This window comes from Solea senegalensis, linkage group LG1 (genome assembly GCF_019176455.1).
Source record: "Solea senegalensis isolate Sse05_10M linkage group LG1, IFAPA_SoseM_1, whole genome shotgun sequence".
Taxonomy (NCBI): domain Eukaryota; kingdom Metazoa; phylum Chordata; class Actinopteri; order Pleuronectiformes; family Soleidae; genus Solea; species Solea senegalensis.
The window spans coordinates 26,412,526-26,435,026 of NC_058021.1; the positions used below are offsets into that span (position 1 = coordinate 26,412,526).

At 41.4% G+C, this 22,501-nt stretch overlaps 1 protein-coding gene across 1 annotated transcript in view; it reads left to right on the forward strand.

The window, feature by feature from the left end:
• stau2 (staufen double-stranded RNA binding protein 2) overlaps positions 1–22,501 on the forward strand; it is a 78,410-nt gene that overhangs the window by 21,593 nt on the left and 34,316 nt on the right. The window contains exons 7-12 of the mRNA XM_044029472.1: positions 643–750; positions 7,749–7,961; positions 8,371–8,508; positions 10,948–11,076; positions 13,168–13,225; positions 20,577–20,929. Of these exons, the coding sequence (XP_043885407.1) occupies positions 643–750; positions 7,749–7,961; positions 8,371–8,508; positions 10,948–11,076; positions 13,168–13,225; positions 20,577–20,929 (999 nt within the window). The remainder of the gene's footprint in view (positions 1–642; positions 751–7,748; positions 7,962–8,370; positions 8,509–10,947; positions 11,077–13,167; positions 13,226–20,576; positions 20,930–22,501) is intronic.

The following is a 22,501-nucleotide window of genomic DNA, read 5'->3' on the forward strand; positions in this document are numbered from 1 at the left end:
TGGACTGAATGCTTATTCGTCTCTGTGTGTTGGCCCTGCAATGGACTCCTTTCACCCTGTGTCAGCTGGGATTGGCTCCAGTGACCCCACAACCCATATGTCTGTAGTTAGAAAAAATTATTTTAACTACAGTAAGCAAAAAATAATCACTCATTTGCCATAATTATTGCTGCAGTCATAAAACTCAAAGACAATGTTTTGTTATTGCTCAAAATTGATCCAAAAAAAGAAAGAAATAACGGCACAAAAAGAAACATTGTAGCAAATGTTAAGCACTTGGTGTTTTCTATGACTAAATGTGGTTGGATATGTGAAGTTCTCTTGTGGGATTTGGTGTTGCATTTGCCTGGAATACTGTTGGGAGAACACCTTGCACCTCCCTGTAGATGCACAGTGATGCCAGTGATACCATACTGGCAATGGCACTTAAATGAGACAGAAAACCTTAAAAAAGGTTTATCTATCAGTGCATGCAGGTCAGAGAGGGAGTGAGAAACAGTCTTTCAAAGGAAAATATGAGAAATAGTACTTAGATTTGAGTGTTACAGAACACAAGATCATTTGAACACTCATCACTTCTTTATTTTAGCAGAACAATTGGCACATCTCCTTTGACCACTATGACCTGTAATTCTTTTTCAGAGCCCAGAAGAGAAAGAGGAGATTGAGGAAGGCACTGATGCCAACAAATCAGAGATCAGCCTGGTCTACGAAATTGCCCTCAAGAGGAACTTGTCTGTCAACTTTGAGGTGAGAAAGACCACAAAGACATCGATCAAATCCACAGTCTCAATAAGTACTACCAATTGTGATGTTTTTCCTTCAAGTGATCGCATGAAAAAAATGGTAAATGAGGATCAAACCATGCCCTAAAAGAACAGAAAATATGTGCGTAGTCATGGTACATGTCCTTGGTTTATGAAATTCCACAATGCCGTGACGACTCCTCCGGTTCTTGAAAAGAAAACAAGTGGGAAACTAAAGGAGTCACGCTAATTTATCATTAACCACCGTAATGAAATATGAACTCTGTAATGATGTTTCCCCAGTTTTGCTCAATTTTTGCATCAGTGAGGTTACTTATCTCAAAGTTATTGGTAAGATTACTATGTCTTGGAGCATGTGGACGTTCTCATGGTGTGAAGTTCAGTGTTTCCACACTCGGATGTGGTACTCTGGTGTAAATTCTGGTGACGTGGTTCCGGTGACTCAGCTGATAAGGTACACATTGATGCGCATCATCTAGCACTGTTATATATTTTTTATATCTTATTTAACAAATACAGCCGTTCCACTTAATTTGACCCATTTTTATGCATCTCATTAAGGTGAGCCACATATTATGATGCAGTTCAATTCAGCAAGGTCACTGTATAAGGTTACCAAAGCTTTCATTCTTGTTCTCAAGTAGATCACACATGGGCTTTATATTCACACCTTGCACATTTGATGCATCAATTATAAAAAAAAAGTAATTCATTTCTGTATCCTTTAAATTAAAAGGCTGTATTTTGTGTGTTTAGTTAAATGCAGAACTATATGTTGTGACTGTATGCTCAGTGAAACAAAAAGTATTTTACAGAGGATTGTGTTTTTCTTTGTAAAGTGTGTAGGATCTATCAACATATACTCACCGGACCTTTAAGACATCATTGTTAAAGAGGTTTTGATCTGAGCAAGACTGTCTTATTAAATAAAGTTTGTATAAAGTACAGAACCAGCTGCTTAATATCAAGTGATAAAATTACCTTAATTTCAATGTATTTATAAAAGTGCTTCCAGACGGAGAGGATCGGACTGAACGAAATTCAGTTCAGTCAGTGTTTGACCAAAGTTATGCTTGCACTCTTTTGCATGTGCGTTAAATTATTCGTCACACACCTGGAGCTGACTGTGACGGGCCTGCATCCCTCCAACATTTCCTGACTGGAAGAGGTTTTCTGTTTTCTGCAGAACATGTGGCATGAATATCTTTCCCATCCCAACAGCATCTCATCCTGTGTGATCAAAAACTGACGGTGCTTTATTTTAAGTGTAATGTTCAACTTTGGAAATGTATCTGTTTGGTACCGTAAATACTGTAGACTTATTATTAAAGTATTTTAAAGTAAAACATTCTCACAGGATCGGTGATGTTCCCCCATGTTAATTGTTAAAGAATCCATAATATAAAAACAAATCTTTTGATTTTACCAGATCAAAAAGATCATTGTCTTTCTCTTACTTTTGCTTCCAACTGTTTGATTAATCCTGAGTTCAGAGGTGCAGATGTTTCATCCCCTCTTTAATTTAACTTTCTCCCCATGACTGCAAATTCTGTAGGTCACTGACTTGCACTCAGGGACCTATGCTGTCTGATTCATTGGTTGATCCACGGTGATTAAAGGCGATGAGTCGACAGACTGTTGTGACAACTGTCTATGTTCAGCTGCTAGTTATTGTCAATTCATACTCACAACTATTCCAGATTTTCCCCATTCTTTTCTTTTTTTTTATACCAGACACATAAATATGTTGAGTCAAGTAACAGTAGAGAAACTGTTTTTTTCATCTCCACGTCAGCATGCAGTGACCATAAGAGAAAATCCATCTAAGGCCACTGCGAGATTGGCTTCCTTGTTCAGCCATGGTGGTGTCTGTTTAATAAGCACAAAAATCTTTTTCACAGCTGTCTCTGTGAGGGGTAGTGACATTGATAAACTCAGTTGGAAACTTCCCAGTGTGACTGCTGCTACTTCCCACTAGTTCCACTGGTTAACTGAACCACCTTGTTCAACACTGTGGACTGAGTGACTCCTTCCACCATTTAAAAAAAACAACAAAAAAACATCAGAGCCACTGCACCCTACTTTTCTAAATCCACAAAACTCTAGTGTGTCCTCACATGACCTGCTGCGTTCATTCTCTTTGGCTTTTACCGTATCATAGCTGACTCATCCAATATTCTCTCCCTCGTTTCTCCCTCTTTTTTACTCTGCAAGGTGCCAAAAACAAGGGAGGCTCAGTTTACTCTGTGTGCCCCCTCCCTTCCTCCCCAGAATCCTTCCCTTCCACCTCTCCTACTACAGTATCACTCCCAAAAATCACACACTGGGCGGTAGCATGTTGAAGCTGAAGGGATAGGCAGATGGGGGTGAGAGGAAATTGAGACTCGATTGGAAGGAAAGGAGAGAGACCCTTGTCACTCTGCTGACTTTTCTTGCTTATAAGAGTATAATAAGTGTTTACACAACATTGGAAAATCTATCAGGAAAGTGGTCCACTCCTCCCTTTTACATCATCATCTTTGTTCAAAAATGCATTTGCTCATCAAAGCATGACATGGCTATCCTTCCTGGAATGGCTATTAATAATTTCAGCCTGTTTAATCTGGATTTGATGTGATTTATCTGCCATGTCATTGTCACTGTGAGCAATTAACTCCACTTTCGTTTTCACTCCTTCCAAACTGGAAGTGGAAAGCTGTGTTGTTTTTTTAAAGTCGACCACAGCCACATTCCTCCATTCAGCCTCTGTTGTGCTTGCTGTCAGTCTGGAGGCTGGCTGTTCATTACTGCAGTCTGATGAGCAGTAAATCAGTACATTTCTTCCCCACTCTGTGTTTCTGTCACCATGTGTCTATATCTCCATCAACAACTAATTTTGTCTGTCTATTCAACAAGTTATTGTTTGTGCGCTTTCAGTGACTGTAGTGTTTTGCTTGGTTTGTTCAGCCTCTTCTCATCAGCAAGTGGACGTTTGTGATTTAAAGCAGAGAGGGGAGACGGAAACAGTTTGGTTTCCCTGTTTTTGTTTATTTTCTTCTTGCTTAAGCCGTGCTCATGAAGATGTTGATTTTTGATATGCGGACATGTTTTCCATGTCTGCAGATCAGTCTCACCACATTTTCTTCTTTGCCATATCAGACTAAGCTGTGTGAAGGCCAGGCTGCAATCATCATTTCCCGCTCCTGGCATAGCATACACATTTCTCCCCCCACACACACTCCTGATGGCTCTCCAGCAGATTCATTTTTATCCCCAATCACTGTGTTGCATGCAATATGTGCTCACTCTGCCACTATGCTGTGGCTGCAGACCAAGTATGAATAACACATCGATATTGGGTCCCTTTTTTGCCCATCGGGTTTATTACATTATAACTCATTTGACAGAGTTTGGCCTCATCTTCTTCCCTGCTATGTCACTTCCTTAAGTGCGTCTTGTTTGATTGTTTAAGAAGAATTGGTGCACTCCCTACACCCCCATTCAGACTCTTCAACTTGCACGCAGTTATGCATTTAGGAATCCTACACAAAAATGTTATGGTCATCTGTCATGTGAACTCTGCTCACAGCAGCCATGTTTTCACATAATCTCATCGCTGCCCTCACTAGGGCATAACATTACTCGTGAGTCACTGCTAACGAGCGTCTGCTTTCCCATCGCTCTGCAACGATGAGGGTCGCCGCCACCCTGAGAGGCAGTTGGCTCATTTAATCCACCCATCAGGCAATATCAAACAGATGTCAGCATCAAAGAGGAACCAATCTATAAATCACAGCTTGTGTGTTGGATCGGAGGCTCCTTTTCCAAGGAGGACACAAGAAATGAGGGTCCGGGCCAAGAACCACCCATCTTACTAGAAGCAGCTTCCCTTAGGGCTTGTCCATCCACCACTCATCACAAAAGAGCCTTTCTTCCCTCTCCTAGTCCCCACCATTGTCCTACCCTGCTCCCATAGCCTCCTCTTCGGAGTACCTGAGGTCTCACATGCACATATCCTCCGTCTGCTCAGGGTATTAATGTCTCTATGAGAAGCCAAAGAGAAGGCCTCCCATGTTTGCAAGAGAAGAGATGAGGAGACAAGAGGAGAAGGTGACTGAAAAAAAACAAAACAACAACAACATTGAATTACCAAGTGTTTCCTGTGCTTAACCTGATCCTTGTCATTAGAGGGGGGGGCAGGTGTGTTTGTGTGTTTGTTTGTATGTGTGTGTGTGCGGGTGTTAGTGTATGGGTGTCAATGAATGAAAGTGTTGAAATCCCATCGGCATGGTGTAGATCCTGTATTGTCTGCCAGGAGACTGACTGCAGCTTGTCTGCCGCCATCCTAGGCCAGGAGTGTGTAACGTGTGCACGGATACACTCTTTGTATCCATACTCTTTGTTGACTGTGATCTATTAGGGCCACATCTGATCTCTCGCTTTTTGTTCGTAATTGTGTGTTTTCACTTCGAGAAAGCACAAGTGAATCTTATCACTGCAGCAGTTACTGTTCTTTACGTGTGCAAGTTTCCTGTAAATCACCTTGAATTGAGTGTTTGAAACGACCGTGAAAGTAAATCAAACATTAAATGACTGCAGGCTGTTTCAGAACTTGATGAAATGGTTTGTCCAATAGTGCTATCACTTTTTTCCAAAAATCTAGCTTGAATGAACGTGACACACGGTATTTCACTTCCCTGCACACACACAGATGCACACGATGACAGATGCGTGTGTGTGATGCATCTGCCGACTATGAAGCCAACAGCTGAATCCACTGTTACCTTGCCATCTATGGTGTAGAACCAGAAATACTTGCACAGGCAGCATTCATATGCTTTAGTTTTGTGATTGTCAGCTCAGGACATAAAATCTTGTTTTTTTTAGTCCATTGACACCACAAAACCAACATAACGTCACTGTTACATCTTCCTCTGATCTGCAAAGAGGGCATGGATGCAAGCCAATCTGTGCTCACAGTGCCCTCTGCTGGACAACTTGGTTGTTATGTTACGCAGTCTTCAGCGCTTGTAGGCTGTATATTTTAAAGTTGAACCGGTTTTTAAGGTTTGAGTTTGAACTTAACCACCTAAGCTCGAATAGATATTGTAATTACAGATAAAAAGTGACATCCTGTTGTCAGAGAATGTGGTTTTGTTTGTGGAAAGCAAGCCTTTGTATTACTATCCTGCTCAGCCACATAAGCTGAACAGTTACACATGTTTGAAGGAGTCTGTAATGAGCAAGGAGGGAAAGTGAGGGATTAAGTGAGTACAGATACAGAATTTAGAGCAGCAGCAGAAGCTTCATCTTTAGAGACTTGTGCTTTCTGGCCCATAACCAAACACATCTACGTTTTGTTAGTAGCTCATATTTATTCTCTTAAAGTGGTATAGTGTCAGCCGACCAGTGCCCAGAAATGTGCTGTGTCATTATCAGCACAGAGTTGAAACAACTCGGAAAGAAGAGTTGAATGTTGTAATGTGCACGATGCTGCCATGTTGCGTTTCCTTTTTCTGGTGATGAGCAAGACCAGAGCATATCCCCTGGGTGGAGGAGAGCTTGCCTGTTAGCTTGGACAGCTAACACTTCAAGGCTTGTCTGCAACACACATCTTTGCATGCTGTATACTTGCAGGAATGTTGACAGTTACACTGACAGCCAACATGGGGCCAAGTGTCAGCAGTGTTAACAAGCATGTCCTGCAGTCACGTACTTGGATTAAAAAAGAGCCTCAATATAATACCTTTTTTGTGAAGTCAATGCCAGAATTGAATGTCATAAGAGGTTTTTTTCTTCCTATAAGCTGAATAAAGAGTTACCTCGTCCACTGAGGTCTGCTGTGACCCTCATAACAGAAAAATATGGCATCTACTGATGTCCTTGTTCAACACAAAATGTGTGACTGTGCTGACCAGCAAATGTGCAAGTGAGATCAGGTGCATGTTCGTGGAACACCAGACTGATGTGTACCCTTTAGTATGAATGGAACCATGGGCAGAAAGGGAATGCATACATTACAGAGAGCGTTTAAGTTTTGGATCTGACCCTTTTTTGTTTGCTCTTAAGAAACAAACCAGCTTTCTCATTTTAGATTCTTATTTGACTAAAACACTAGTTTGTACAGGTATATTGCTCTGGCAGAGAAGGAGAGGTGTGCACATAATGTCCTTTGTCCTCGTCAAGGTTTGGTATTAGTCTGTGTTGATGTGTTAAGTATTTGAGGAATGCTAAAGGTTCCACTTAAAATTTTTAATCTGCTTTATCGGTCACTAGGTTTAAATTAACTGTTTCAAGATGGCATCTGATTGCTGCAATTTGTGCTGTCTGCACCACAAATGAAGCTCAAGTGAAGGAGAACAGAAGAGGCGGCGAAGAAAGAGAGTTTTGTGGAAATAGCTGGAGAAAACACTTCCATGCAGCAGCTATAGCTCGAGGGGGAGAACGATAGAAAGTCAGCAAGCTGTGCTCTTCCACCAGTGTGTTTTTCTAAATAGGGTTGGGGAGAAGCCCACCTGCTACACACACTCACACTGTTCTTAGACTTCACAGGAAGTGGATGTGATTGCAGAAGCATGACCTAACGCCAGCCGGTGTTTGTTTTAGGTCTCCCAGGTGACCAGAGGCTAGAGGAAGGAAACTGAGCCTTCATCACTTGGGACTGTCATCTAGGAACATGTTACTTTTCATAATGTGTCAATGTGTGTGTGTGTGTTTCGTATATGAATAACACACACATGTGTGGGCAGCACTCTGACCAGCAAGAGCAGATGTTTTGGACCAACTATTAAGAGCAAGCTGCGTGCACACACACACACACACACATATATCATAGACTTGCACATTAAGCTTTATTTTGCTTTCTTCACTTCATTCCTACTGTCTGTGTTTTTGTTTCCTGTACAACATTTCACAACCATTTTATTCATACTGTATATAAGCGAAACCTTTTATTTAACATTTTATTTACACGAGACGCACACGTCCACCTTGTGTCACCAGGTGTTGAAGGAGAGTGGCCCCCCGCACATGAAAAGCTTCCTGACTCGCGTCACAGTGGGGGAGTTCTCTGCCGAAGGTGAGGGCAACAGCAAGAAGCTGTCCAAAAAGCGTGCTGCCCTGTCCATCCTGCAGGACCTGAAGAAGCTGCCCTTCATTCCAGCTGTGGAGAAACCCAAGACACACTATAAGAAACGCACCAAGACCATCCTCAAGGTACAGCAGCTGGGTGGAGAAAGGAAAAATTGTTGGTGTAAAAGCAGGGAATGATTTTATCCACTGAGTTACCACTATTGCTGAAGACAGGTGTACTCAAAGCACAGTGATGCCGTCAGTCCTAATATTTAGAAGCACAGCAGAATTATTAGTTGCTAGTATCAGTTACATTAGAAAAAAAAAAAAAAATCAGTGAAATACAATGTTGTAAGATGCTTTCTTACATAAACATTTGATCTGAGTGATCCAATCACAAGTACAGATCTGCATGCAGTTTTCATGTTCTCTTCATGTGGAGGATAGAGCCGTAGAATGAATACTGAACATATGAAAGACAATTCACCTTGTATGTGCGTGTCAGCGTGTCAGCAACTTTGACAATAAAACAACTGGAATCATGTCTCTCCAGACGGGACCAGACTACGGCCAAGGCATGAATCCAATCAGCCGTCTAGCCCAAATCCAACAGGCCAAGAAGGAAAAGGAGCCAGAGTACCTGCTGCTTTCTGAGAGGGGGATGCCCCGACGCCGAGAGTTTATCATGCAGGTTAGTAATGAATTTGTTTATCATATTGTCATATTTCAAATTACAGTAAACATTTTTTTAATCAGAATCCAGTTTCTGGACAGTTTTAGTTGATTCAGGCTTATGTAAATGAAAAGGGACTGAGATGAGAAGGATGGGAATTATGTGTCCACATGAGCTTTGTGATCATGTGCGCAATTTTATGTTAATGGAGAAGTTAAAAGAAACAGACTACGATTTGGTGGATAAAGAATATGGTTGAAGTTTATTCATTACCTTGTGGTTAAAACAAGCAGATGGGAAGAGCATGAATAAAGGCCCTCTGTCTGACCAAAGGAAGCCAGCAGCATTATATAACCTCTCCTCCCGGGACGATGATCCAGTTTCCTATTTTTGTCATGTCTGCACATCCAGCCCAATCCTGCATTCAGCCAACATACTCCATGATGTAAAGCCCGTGGTAGAAACACGATTGCACCAAACCTTTGCTCTTTCACTCATTTCTGCTGCCTTTTGTACCAACTACCAGTCACTTTGGTCAGTTGCAACATCTGAAGACTTTAACTTATTTAGGGACGTTTTAAGGGACTAAGACAACACAAACCAAAAATTACAAAACCTACAATGTTATAATAAATAGGATTAAGTAGTGTATCTTCATTATGTCATAATATGTCTTCATTAACTCAATATTAATCATTTATTTCTGTTTTTGCAACAATCAACTGACTTTCACACGCAATACTCAGTCCTTTTCTCTGTTTCTCACCCCCCATTGAAATTACCCCTTTAAAAGTTCCCTTTAATGTTAACTATTATTATTAATGTTATGTATCATAGATTAACATCCATCTTTATAGCTCTGTTGTGTCCTCGTGAATCAGCCAACATAATATCAATTGCCATTTACTTTGCTGCTCATAAAGAAAACATAGCAATGGTGCTTGATGCTTCAGAGACTTATTACTGTGGCTGTGTAGTAATGAGCCAGTGTTCATTGACGGAATAAAATGCTTGGTCTTGCTTCAGCGATGACCTTTAACACCTAACAAAGTTATCGATGAGCTGCTGTTCATCAGTAACCAGAGCAAGGAATTTGTATAAGGAAGGAATTTGACACCTATTTCAGAGTTGAGCTGTATTTGGATTTGTGGTTTCTTTTTAGCTCTGTTGCTAGTATTAGACAAATAACTAGCAAAGCTAAAATTTACATTAATTTTTACTGCAGTTTCTCTGTCTGTCTGTCTGTCTGTCTTTCTTTCTGTCTTTCTCAGTCACATTCCCACTCCTTGCCTCCCTAAATCGGTTCTTTTCACAAAACAAACAAAGCTCGTCTTAGCATCAGGGAGTAATTCAGCCTCAAACCTATTCTCCATGCCTCTTTGATAAACACACTGAGCCCCAGCGAGTGTGTGTGTTCCTTTTGTCAGTCCACTTACTCGTCTAAAAATGTCCACATTGTTTCCCTCAGTAGAGAGTGGGCCTCAAATGAGTCTTTTATTTGAATCATCACCCATCTTACGAAAACAAGAGGCTTCACTTTGTGTCAGAAACCTCTTTGGCATTGATGATTTTTTTTAATTAAATAAAATATAATTGTGTTATTTGTTTTATTTGTTGAGGCACTCCTGCTCATTGTATATTGTGGCCTACTTTATACATGCAGACCAGCTCTTGGTAAGCATGTCGGACCACTTTTGAGTAAGTGCAGTGAAGTCCAACTGTTCACAGGCTTTGGCTTCCAGAGTGGTATTTGTACAGTGTAATTGTCTGTTTGCATAACATAACGACGTCTGATATGCTCTTGGAAATATCTGCTTACATTCTGTGTAGACAGATTTAATGTTTTGGGATCACTGAAAAACAAACACTTCACTTGGAGGCTTTTTTGTGTGAGGCAAATCGCATGGCTGACTCAAATTGGGAAGCAGAGACGTGTTTTCTCCTGAAAGTGTGAAAAAACTTCAGCAAAATCATGGAAAAACCTAGCAACCAGTCCTGACGTCACCTGGAAGAATCTAAAACTCCCATTTGAAGCCTCCAGAATTGCAATTAGGCCAGCACCATGTTGAGGTTTTGCATACGAACGTTCACCTCCAACCAGGCTTCTACTAGACAGTCATGCTCTATTGAAGAAGAAGAAGAAGAAACTAGCAATTGATCCGGTTAACGCATGATGTTTATTTGTGTTGTAAATATAATTAAAACGTATTATTGCAATGAGTTGAATCATCCCCTGGTGGCTATTTAATGCAATACTAGGTTTGCTTCAGCCAGGAAACCAAGAGATCCCATCCATTATAAAATACAATATGGGAAAAACTACAATTTAGGGTATCAAGTAAGCCACTGGCATCTTAACAGGTGTCTATGCTGCCCCATTATCTGTTATTTCATATATACACACTTTAACAAGACTCTTTTCCTGTGTTTATTTTTTTTACATCTGTGTACATGCAGGTGAAGGTGAATAATGAGGTTGCCACGGGAACAGGACCGAACAAGAAGGTAGCTAAGCGGAACGCAGCCGAGGCGATGTTGCTGCAGCTGGGATACAAGGCCTCTACAGTCCCTCAGAACCCTACCGAGGTGCGAACTCTACTTTACTGCTGATTCCATCTCGAGCTCACATCTTATATGCGTCTCACTCTTTGTGATGTGTAACTGGTTTACTTTGTATGATTTTGGTGTCCTACAAATGAGCCGAAACACTCACAAAAACACTCACACAAACAGTCAAATAGGGTATAATTATTATTATATGATGTATGCATATTGGGCAGCATATTTTTTGTAGATGACCACAATGAAACATGTTTTATGTTGCAATAGACACTATTATATAATGTCCCCCAATCCTATCGAGTGCTTTCACAGTTTTTTGGTTTTGATATCATTGTGTGTCATGCACAATAATAGAATTCAAAATAAAAAGACTGGATTGAGTGACCCCAATTTCCACTTTCTCTCATAGCCATCTGACAGTGTAGCATTTTTTGACAGCTGTCTGTTTATTAGCACATCAATGGATGACTTACAGTGACTGCGAGTAAAGGAGAAAAAGGAAATTGGGTTGTATTGAATAATAACATACTAACATCTTTAACATTAGACTCTTTATCTCAGCATATTTTTTTGTTTAGGTGCAAAATTGCTTCTATGATGCACCCATGTTCTATAATGGCAAGAAAACCTCTGCAAACCCTACATGCACACGCTCAAATGTTATCGAGAACATTACGCAATTGGTATTCTGGACATGCTAGCAGCATGACTCTAGGGATCCTGATGCTGGTTGGTGAACATCCATGCAGCTGTATGCGGAAGGATTACATAACACAATTCTGTGCACCACCATTATTTTGTCTATGCGTCTATCTCTACAGCCGTGTGCAGAATCCATGAAATAATTATACTCAGTCAATTCTCAGATTTATCAGGAATCCCAGTCCTGGTAACCTGTTATGTAATCTGTTCAGCTCCTCTGCACTGACTGTGCTTGCAAGCAGCAATTGATCACATCAACTGCATTCACCTCATTGTTTTTTTAAGCGCAAGGGAGCAGATTTAGATTGAAATTATGTTACATAACCAGGAACCAGGGCTATACGGCGTTTCCCCAGACAGCTCATTAGTTTGATATGTGCAGCTGCATATATTTTACTCCGACAGCCATACCGTAAAGCTAGTAATGACACAATGCTCATATCACAATGACTGAAGTTCAGAAACTACAACCCAATTTGCATTTAATGTTCGTCTTTACCTTCATCCCCATCCTCGAAGGGGAAGAAGATTATTCAAAGTTACCCCAATAAAAAAATGTACTAAAGCTTTAGCACATCACGTTTTTGAAAATGCTGCACAGTAAAAAGGCTCTAGCTGCATGTGATGACAAGGAAACGTCAGAGTGTTGCACCCAAGTTATTGGATTTCTGTTCTCACCATCGCAAGTTTAACTCGTTGGCCCTGAAAACCACCATGTTTTGATGTCTGAGGTTTCAGATAAATGAGCGTATGCGTACTGGAAATAAGCAGAGTGATCCTTGTGGTTGCACTCATGGCTGAATATTTAGACAGGATGGAGTTAGCTTGACAACTCTGAAAACATCTCTATAAAAATCAGATGAATGCCCTACTTTTCTTTAGATCCGTAGACAACCCTGAGCTATGTGGAATAATTAAACAATATCCTGTTTTGTAGGATAGGTTGTCTTTTTTTTAGAGCTCTTTCTCTGTCTCTCGTCCTTTCCACTCTTCCCTTTTGTTGCCAACTGTGTTGCACTACATTCCCATCAAGGGACTGTGGGTGATCTGTGAAGTGTGAAGAGAGTGCATGAAGGGGGATTTGTTTACAACCACGTCATCTCTTTAGCTGTCACACACATCAGAAATTATTTGTGTTTCTGTTTCACACACGTGTGTTTGTGCATACCTCAGCAAAGGACACACATCAAATAGGAGCGTCTTTATTGTCGCTGAACATTGACAACCCCTTTAATTAAGTAGCTGGCCTAGACAGACACTAGGCTCCTTAAGCATCCCCTCATTTGAGCGTTCGTCTCTTTGTGGCCCAAACAGTAGGAAGGAACTTGTCTGACATGCATGAAGAAGCTGTCTGTTCAAGAATCTACATCTCTCTTACCTCCCCCTTGTCTCCTTCTCTCCACATCACTACAGATGGACAACAAAGGCTGGAATGGACAAAAGGCGTCTTTTACCGAAGCAACAAGCAACAGTGAGTATCTGCACGTCTCCCTGTATCTCTCTCCACTTCCTTCTCCTCCTTCTCGCCGGCTGTCCATCGTTCCCTCCATCCCGCAGGTGGTTTTAGCCAAGGAGATGGCCTGGCGTTTAATCTCTGTGACTGGTCAATGGGCCTCTGACTGTCAGCTTAATCGGCCGTGCGTCCTCGTGGGGAGCCTGCGAATTCAGGCTCATTCATACAGGCTTACAGAGCCAGCAAACTGAGGCCCTCTGGGGAGTCCCCCCACTGCCTTCCTGTGCAAAAAAGTAGCCTTTCACTCAGGATTAAAACACAAGCACACTGGAGCACAGATGCACACAAACATTCCCTTAATCTTACGCACACAGAGAGACAAAGCCCATCATGAGGCAGGATATGTGACGATGTGATACAGGGATGTTTTCATACAAGATATATCTCAATTAGCGCATGCCAAGTCTATAATAAGATAAAAAACACATGAAAAGTACAGGAACTTTGAAGTGACCTAATTGCTATCAAACCTGATATATAAATATATAACCTGATATGAGAATAAAATTAACCCACTATATGTATGTAAGCACATGTTCCACGTGCTTTTCTTGCTGCTTTCAGGAGACTGCCATTATGACGGTTTTAGTCCAGCGTTTGTACTCCAAACCGGTTTGACTTGAACTTGGACTCGGACTTGAGCATTGAGTGCGCTTTGATGGGGAAGTTGAAGACGAGTAACTCAAACCTTTTAACTTCTGTCAAAATGAATTGTCCATTTAAAAAAAGAAAAGAAAAGTAAAAGGTTGACGGAATTAACGCAGCTGTGTTGTGTTCTCTCTGTGGCGGCTGAGAGAGAGCGAGCAGCACTAGGTGCAGCTTCATGCGCCACAGAGAATCAATCATGACAGCTCAGATCGGGTCGGAGAGATAACAAACCGAGCCCCTGACCCAAACCAGAGCCCAGTGCTGTTAATCAAAGCGACGTTGAGATTTCCTTGTGCAGTGTAAATTAAAGTAATGCATGCACAGATATCAAACAAAACACCAGCATCAGCATGACGGAACTAGACTCAAAGCTGATTATCATCTCCAAATATGTTCTGCTTCTATGATGAGGCTGCTCTACACGCAGCAGCCATCATGCATTCTGTATTGCAAATTCATTGAAAAGATGAAAATTTGTGTTTAAAGTTTTTTGCATCGTGGAATATGGGAAAAAATACATTCTGTGCTAGAAATTTTTGGTAATATCACCCACCTGTTGTGTAACTTACACAGATTGTTGTAGGTAGAATTTCTTTTTCTTCCCAGGCAACAATTGTTTAGTTTCCCAGTACGCTGAAGAATGTCCCATCAGCATCGTGCTGCAAGCTGCAAAAATGCAACACATACTCTGTTGACTCAACTGCAAGTAAACACGGCTACATCTCTGTCCATCTGTCTCTGTCTGAAATGGAACCAGATATGAAGCGAACACAGAGATATGTCAAAGACCGCGTCCTCCGTCATTCTCTTATTAGGGAACAATTCTCTACTTATGGAAATTTTAAACCATAGACAAAATACTAGGATGACTTGATTTATGTATATGGGAATGTGACGGCCTCAAGGGGCATTTTATTTATAGAGGTTAAAGGACTCAATGATCCTTCACTAAAAAGTTTAAGGCTGCAATTTCAAAGGAAACAGCTGGTCTCTATCAGCTGCTTCTCTTGTTAAGTTGGCTGTCTTGTCTGTAATCAAAATAAAAACAATGAAAAACTCTCTCTCCTCACCAAAGTCAAAATGCTATTTCAAGAACCTTACATTCTATTTTCAGTTGCTTTCCTGGTCTCCAGTGTCTGGCAGTGATGTTGTTTTTCCATTCATTCCACATGCTGTAGGATTTGATTAAGTTAATATTTATTACAGATGAAACTTGTTTGGCAAATAAGTCATAGTTGTGAGATTTATATGCATTTCTCTACCTGAGCTGAATCTGTTGTGATGTCCCAGCTTGGAAAAAAACCGACACACTGCGAGCAGTTTCACGACTGATGTCAGCTAAGTAAATGCCAGCAGCTGGAGAAAGAGCAGTTTAAAGGACAGATGAATAGTCTGTGAAATGTGGAGCAGCCGAGTGGAAAACAAACAGATAGCCCCTATTCGAAGAGGCTTTTGGCAGCGCTGCCAGCTTAGGCCTGTAGAGGAGAACTGGTCTGATATTTCAACTTTTCCATGATGAAAAGCACAGAGCTGGTTGGTAAGACAAATCACTCGGACTTGTAGGCAGAATTTATGCAGCACTAAATTGTGTTTATACATAAATGATTGTTCTACTGGATAAACTTTTTTTTGCTGGTTGTGGTTTTTATGGTAGCCATTCTTCAAGCGTTGCTTGATTTCCTCCAGAGCAAAGCTCCTTGGGAAACAGTCTTCCTTATTTGGTATTTGTTTCCTGTTGCTGGCTTGAAGTGTGCCTTTGGTCCTGTGCCATTCCAACTCAAATAGTTTATCTCGCACTCAGCATGAGGCTCAACTGTCTGTTAATTACCTCTTTAAAGTTGCCCAAACCACAGAACACTCACACGACGCTAATGTCTGAATAATGTTTATTGCATAAACACCATTTACAACTCACTAAAACAGATACAGCTGGTCTCAGTTTTCTGTGCGTGTGTTTATAATTGCTGAGTAGGAGATATTTCTGGTCTGTCTGTTGTTTTGATTGACTTTGCTGTTTATTAAATAGAAGTAGCAATAACTGAATCAGTTTGCAGAATATTCTGCAGCATATTCATTTAACTGTGGAATCGGAATGACTGGAATATTTTCAATGTGGTAGCTGAGTAGAAGTTGGTGCTGAAGGGTTTTTATAAAGAAAGCCCTACGCGCACACACCCACACACGGTTGTGGGGTTGTGCAGCTGTTCTTCTCATGACACCGCGTTGAAGTTTATTCATTCGGACAGCCTAAACAAAGCGTAATTCCCAACCTTAACCATAACCCGTTAATGCCTCATCTTAACCTAACCACAATGACAATCTTAACCCCAAACAGTTTATCAGAAATGAGGTTCTGTCTCATTAGGACCAAATTTTGGTCTTCATGAGGACTACTGGTTCTGACAAGGTCAGTGTTTATGCCAAAAAGGGTCCTGAATAGGTAACTAAAACATGTACTATACACACTCACACACATGCACAGCAGCAAGGGTTGATTGGTTGTTTATATGATTTGAAATTAAATTACCAAATCATTTGTTATTTGGGTTCAGAATTTCCTTATTATTAATAGGTAATAATTAATTAGGTCCGTGTTTTACCTGGGAGTCCCAGTTAGTTTGTATCATGTAGGGTGATGTAATTGTGCAATTTAGCATGTAGCGTAATTCACATCCTGCTGTTGGTTTTACACACTTCTGCTGATTGACATTTGGTGGCAGCGGAATTCCAACAAATGTTTCAATGTGCTAACAAAAGCAGCAGGGGAGAAGACCCTGGGCGAAGAAACTGCAAATGTAAATATTGCACAATATATAAATTAAAAAAATTGTGTCAAAAGAAAGAAACTGCACACAACATGATTTTAGTTTTGGCTCAAAGATGCACACAATGGGATTTGGTGAGAAACACAATATGTTACTCCAAACTGGCTTCAAGAGAACTCCGCAGGTCCAATAAAATAAAACTTTACAAGGTTCTTGAAGTAATACCCCTAACGATTCCAGTTGTAATTTATTTCATCACACCAATGGACGCTGATGGGTACGACAAGTCTCTCTCAACAAGAAAGGGCCTCAGTTCCTCTCGGAACAAGTGACCACATCATAGAGCAACAACTGTTACGGATGCTCAACAGAAGAGCAATTTGTGAATCCTAGTGGTGGGAATTCCATCTCTTCCCTGCCAATCGTCTTATTTGAAGGTGTATTGATTGAAAACATTCAATATTACGTTGATAGTATGTCTTTGACTCATTCCTCAATTAATGGATTTGTTAAGAAAACAGCCATCCCATTAAACTCATCACTACATCCACAATGTTTGCTTAATGTGCTTAGCTGTGTTACCATAACCCTGGCCGATTAGATGAGCTTGACCTCTGCCTGTGGAACAGCTTTGCCTCCAAATGAATGCTTTGAATGTGGAATTTACTTGGCAAATGTACAGTAAGTTAATTAAATCACTTGGGGAAACATGTTCATCTGTATATATATGTTTGCCCGTTTTCTTTTTCATAAGTTTCTTAAAGCCCCTCATTTGGTGTGATCTAAAGATAAAAGTTGATATTAAAAAAACTGACAAACTGAGCTTCTGCAGGGAGTGACAGAGACACTGCTGTGTAGGAGATGCATCTTCTGCTACCTCTTTGTGACACACGCTCAGACAAAGAGGCGGTCTGCACAAGTCAGGGCGATGAGAATTGGGAGGAAACTTTTTGTCAGTGTGTCTTAGTTTTTACAGCCATGGAGTGACATTAGACTTTTCCCCACTGCTCAGGTGAGCTTGCAAAACATTCTGAAAGGAGTCTAAGCTCGTAGTGCAACTATTAGCTGCCTTCCCGCCATGTCACGGAGTGCAGTGCACTCCTGACTTTTAACTCCACTGGGAACCTACTATTATTATATTTGCCCATTGATTTGATAGGTTTTGGAAAGGTGTTGAGTTGGAGCTTAGTACAAATTTCCACAAAACAGTTACTGAGTGGACTCAGTATTGTTGTTTTTTAGTATACCTAAAGGTCAGCTCCAGGACAGATGACTTTTGCTTCCGGAGAAGCCTCGCTCAGTCACACAATGGTACAGAGAAACATTTAAGATTGTTATTTTTAAGGACAACAATTGTGACTTAATAATATATGGCAAGCCTTTCTTGACCATTTTCCTAGTGATCTTGTTAATTTATTGCAGGAAGGAAGTCATAGACTGGAAAAAGGTTTTCCTTTGACATGACTCTAACTAAAAATAACAATGTATATGTCACCCTGTTGGTGAAGTTAATGTACACTATTTCATTCTTGTAATTTGGTCTGTTGTTTTTTTCTTTTGCTCATGAAAGTGGAAAACTAAATATTTAAAAGTTACACAGTACAGTTTTGAATGCATCACTAATTAAAATCTACGATGATATGTTACCATCTCATGCAAGTATTACGCTGATGATTGGCTGACCGCTGCGTAATATTTTGTCAGTCAGTCACATTAAATCATATGGGCAGTTGTCGTTGACTGATTTGCTGCCACAGGAACAGTGTTTATATCACCTTTGAAATGAACCACAACTTGACTGTGCCTGTGTGTCACAGGTTCGCTCCAGCACTTAAACAAGTAGCACTCCTGCTCTGGTGGCAGCATTTTGTACAGCAAACTGTGAGAAACACAAGCATTGCATGCATGTGTTTGTCTGTGAGTGTCCTTTGCCCTGGTGAGCTGTGGGATGCAGTGCTGCTAGAAACAGGGTGGCTTAGAGACAGGAAGGGAGTGCAAAAAGAAGCAAAAAAAAGAGTGATTTTTCACTCTTCTATTCCCATGCGTATTGCAGCAGGGCTTTTCACTCGAGTTGCCACATTTCATTTCCTGCTGTGCATATATTTGTGTGTTCGTTGTGTGCATGTGTGAACTATGTGAAGGTCTTGCTCCACCGTGGTGATTTATAGCGGTGGGCTTCGGCCCTATCTGTTTTCGATCAGTCTCATGCTTGACTCTGGCTTCCCTCCAGCGCTCCCCTGGCCCACTGGATGCTGAGCCTGGGTGGGACCCCTCCAAAACTGCTTGGAACCAGCACCACAAACACTCTCTGCTTCACTCTGCTTCTCCCCCTACTCTCTCTTTTTTCTTTTCCTCGACTTGCTCCCACTTCATGTACACAATTTCACAATCACTGTCCTCACGCACAAACACACTCCGTCACTCTTACTTATTCACTCTCACTATGTCTCTGTGTTGCTCTCACGCTCTTGCTTGCCATCTGACACCAGCTTTAAGCACTCAATCACATGCAAACCTCCTCACATGCACTTACACAGACAATCACACACACACTCACATGGATTACATTCACTACCCCCCTCCAGTTCCTCAGAACCCTTTGTCCACTGCTGATGTCATGTTGGCTAACACCTTACATTTTTTATGACGCTACATTTCAGAATGTGAAGGCCTGCAAGTTTTACTTGCGTGTAAATTCAAATTAAAGTTGTCATCGTGATTGGGAGGGGGAAAAAATCCTAGCAGTTGTGTCATTGTTGGCATGGGGCAGTTTGTTGTAGTATGAGTAATAAGTCCTGGATTTCATTGCTGTTTCCTTCAGCTTCTCTGCTCTTTTGGAACAAACTGCATTGTTCATAATGGGAAATACTGTCTGCAGGTTCCCAGAAACCCTAGACTAGAGTAAGAGCTATCGCCCTGTGCGTGTATGTCTGTGTGTGTGTGTGTGTGTGAGATGGTAATGTTAACTCAAACAGGAAGTGGCCTGTCATTCATGCGCTCACTCTAGTGCTTTGTCCCAGCTGTTGGTCCATACGCACACACACTCTCACTCGGTCTCACATACAAGCCCACAGACAAACGCACAGACACATACACAGCTGGTCTTCCTGTCTCTGGTGACCTTGGCTGGACTTCGGAGGCTCCGCATGGTTTTCACATCCACTTATTCCCACCTCATCCTCCATCTGAGTTGGCTCCCAGCTCATCCTTTCTGTTTAAGCCTTTCTCCTCCTCCTCCACTTGTCGTCTTCTTTCACATCTTGTATCTGTTCCTCTCACTTCTATGGCAGCTGCAAAGTGATGAAACCCAATCATGTTTCCCTCTTCCACCTGTCATGACCATTTCAGGACAGTGATGTGAGAGTACAGAAAGCCAACATTTAGATTCATCCAAATGGTCTAGATTGAATCACAGGGTTTGAGATCTGTTGTGTTCAGCAGGAGGCTACAACCACAGCTTGTTTGGATGGGTCGCGCTACACCCTGTTCAAGAAAAGTCTGTCAGATCCAAATAGCTCAGGATATTTCCACACATGCAAATATTCTCACAAGAACATTCATCTGAGACCAAACCTGCCTCTCAGTTCTGCCATGTCTGCTTTTAAAACGAGTGAAGTAGTATGCCATTTAGCTGATGTGGTTTCCATCAATTATGAAGTAATTCCTCATTATTCATATTGGTTGTTTAAAATGGAAGAATAGTGTTTCCAAGCAGACACAAGAACTGCCAACATGCACAAAAAATATATTCATCAAATTTTTTTCTATAGGTCATGAAGACCTCAAGGAGGGCTTGTGAGCAGAGAGAGTTATATGTACACAAGTTTGACACTGAGAAATGAGAGCATTAATAACCTTTTCCCACCCATTTCTCTTCTCATCCTTGACCCCTTCAGCCCAGAAAGGTCTGCTCCACCTCAGCCCGGACGTCTACCAGGAGATGGAGGCCAGCAGGAAGCAGGGGGGCAATGCTTCAGGCCCTGGTGGCAGTAGTGGCAACTACATAACATCCAAAGACATGGGACCCTGCTCTGCACCACTGCCTCCAGGACACCCTCCATACTACAGCGGTTCACCCTCCTCGCCCAGCCCAACTGCTACTATGGCCAGGGAGCTGCTGCTTAATGGTCAGTCACCCACTGCCGACGCCTCCCTGCCCATAAAGGGGAAGAACCCAGCTTTGCCCTGTGGTGTCTCGGTACAACCCTCACAGCAGCTGGACTACCTGGCTCGCATTCAGGGCTTCCAGGTGAGATGCATCCTGACATGGACATAATGCCATTAGGATACATTTAGACACCTGTTGTAAGTGCCATACAAAACAATATGTTATTATAAAATGATTTTGTTAATTTTTTGTACTGGTAATAGTAGCATTGCACTGACAACATGATTGAAGTAAAGATACATAAAAGTCCAGGTGAGGCAAACTTTATGAAATCAACATTTGCCCATACTCTCCATGGGAATAATATCACAGAATTTCTGGTTGAAATTGACCTAAGCCTACACTGTGATAAGTGAAGTTATCGAAATGATGGTCACAGCTCACAGAGTTGCATTTAGCTAGATCACGAAGGCCTCCATTTTGATAGGCTTACAATTGTTTCCAGTTTCACATTTATTTCACTTCTGGAATGTAGGCTTGTATTTCATTTTAACTGGCATCAATTACATCATGAAAGTCGTACATGAATCATTTCATAAACTGCAGACACCCTGTGGTACGGCCATACAGTATGCACACATGCTGAAGTGACAGCAGACAGATGTTTGCGTGACCATGCAAAAATATGACCACCACCACCACCCCCACCCACACACACACTTGCCAACACCCCCATGGCCTGATTCTTTTCCCTTTTGTGCCACTGCTATAAATAAGACTGTGGTTTTGGTCAACCTGTGGGGTTGAACCAAACAAACAAACACAGCCACATGTGCACCACTTGAAATCTCCCTGCTTGAGAGTCACAGACTCTCGGGATCAAAACACACTTACATAGAAAGCCGAACATAGCTCTTGGCCTTATGTCACCTGCAAATGCTGCATATTTGTATTTGTTTGTTAAGGACATGAATGATACTACTGCTTAGTATCAAAGGGTAATGCAAGTGATATAGATAAAGGACAAGTTAGCTTGTGTGAAGAGCCTAAAATATAGGACTGCTTGATGGTTATGCAATATTGATATCAAAATCAGTTCAAAACTGTTTTACCATTTTTTTAAAAACCTTTAAGCACTAATACCCTATTGCTGCATTTACCCCTCTTAAGACCACCAATATAATGAGGCTGTCTGGATTTATATTGATTTTATGGCTGTAGAATTGTCAAAAAATGTTCAATAAGTGAGTGCTTCTGCCCCTTTCTGCGCCGTTTTCCAAGATAACCATCACTTTCGATATCTGGCAGTTATTCAACCGTTTAGGAATAAGCTCACGTTACAAACATGTGTGACATGCTGGTGAATGTTGTCTGTGATTGGACGGTCGTTCCGCGGAAGTCCTGAGGGCTACTGTAATGACAAGTATATGGGCGCAAAGCTCTATTTCTCTGCTTTCTGGTATCCATCCATCTTCTTCCGCTTTATCCGCCACTTGAGGGTCATGTGCAGTGCCATGCCAATCTCAGCTGACATAGGGCGAAAGGCGGGGTCACACTCTGGACAGATCGCCACTCCATAGTTTTTGAATTTTCTAGATATCAAACACCGTCTTGGAGTTACGGTAATGAGAGTAGTCTACAGCATGACTCAGAATATCCTGATACCAGAAAATATGTCGTTTTTCATTTGCGTAATAAATGTTCCCTTCAAAG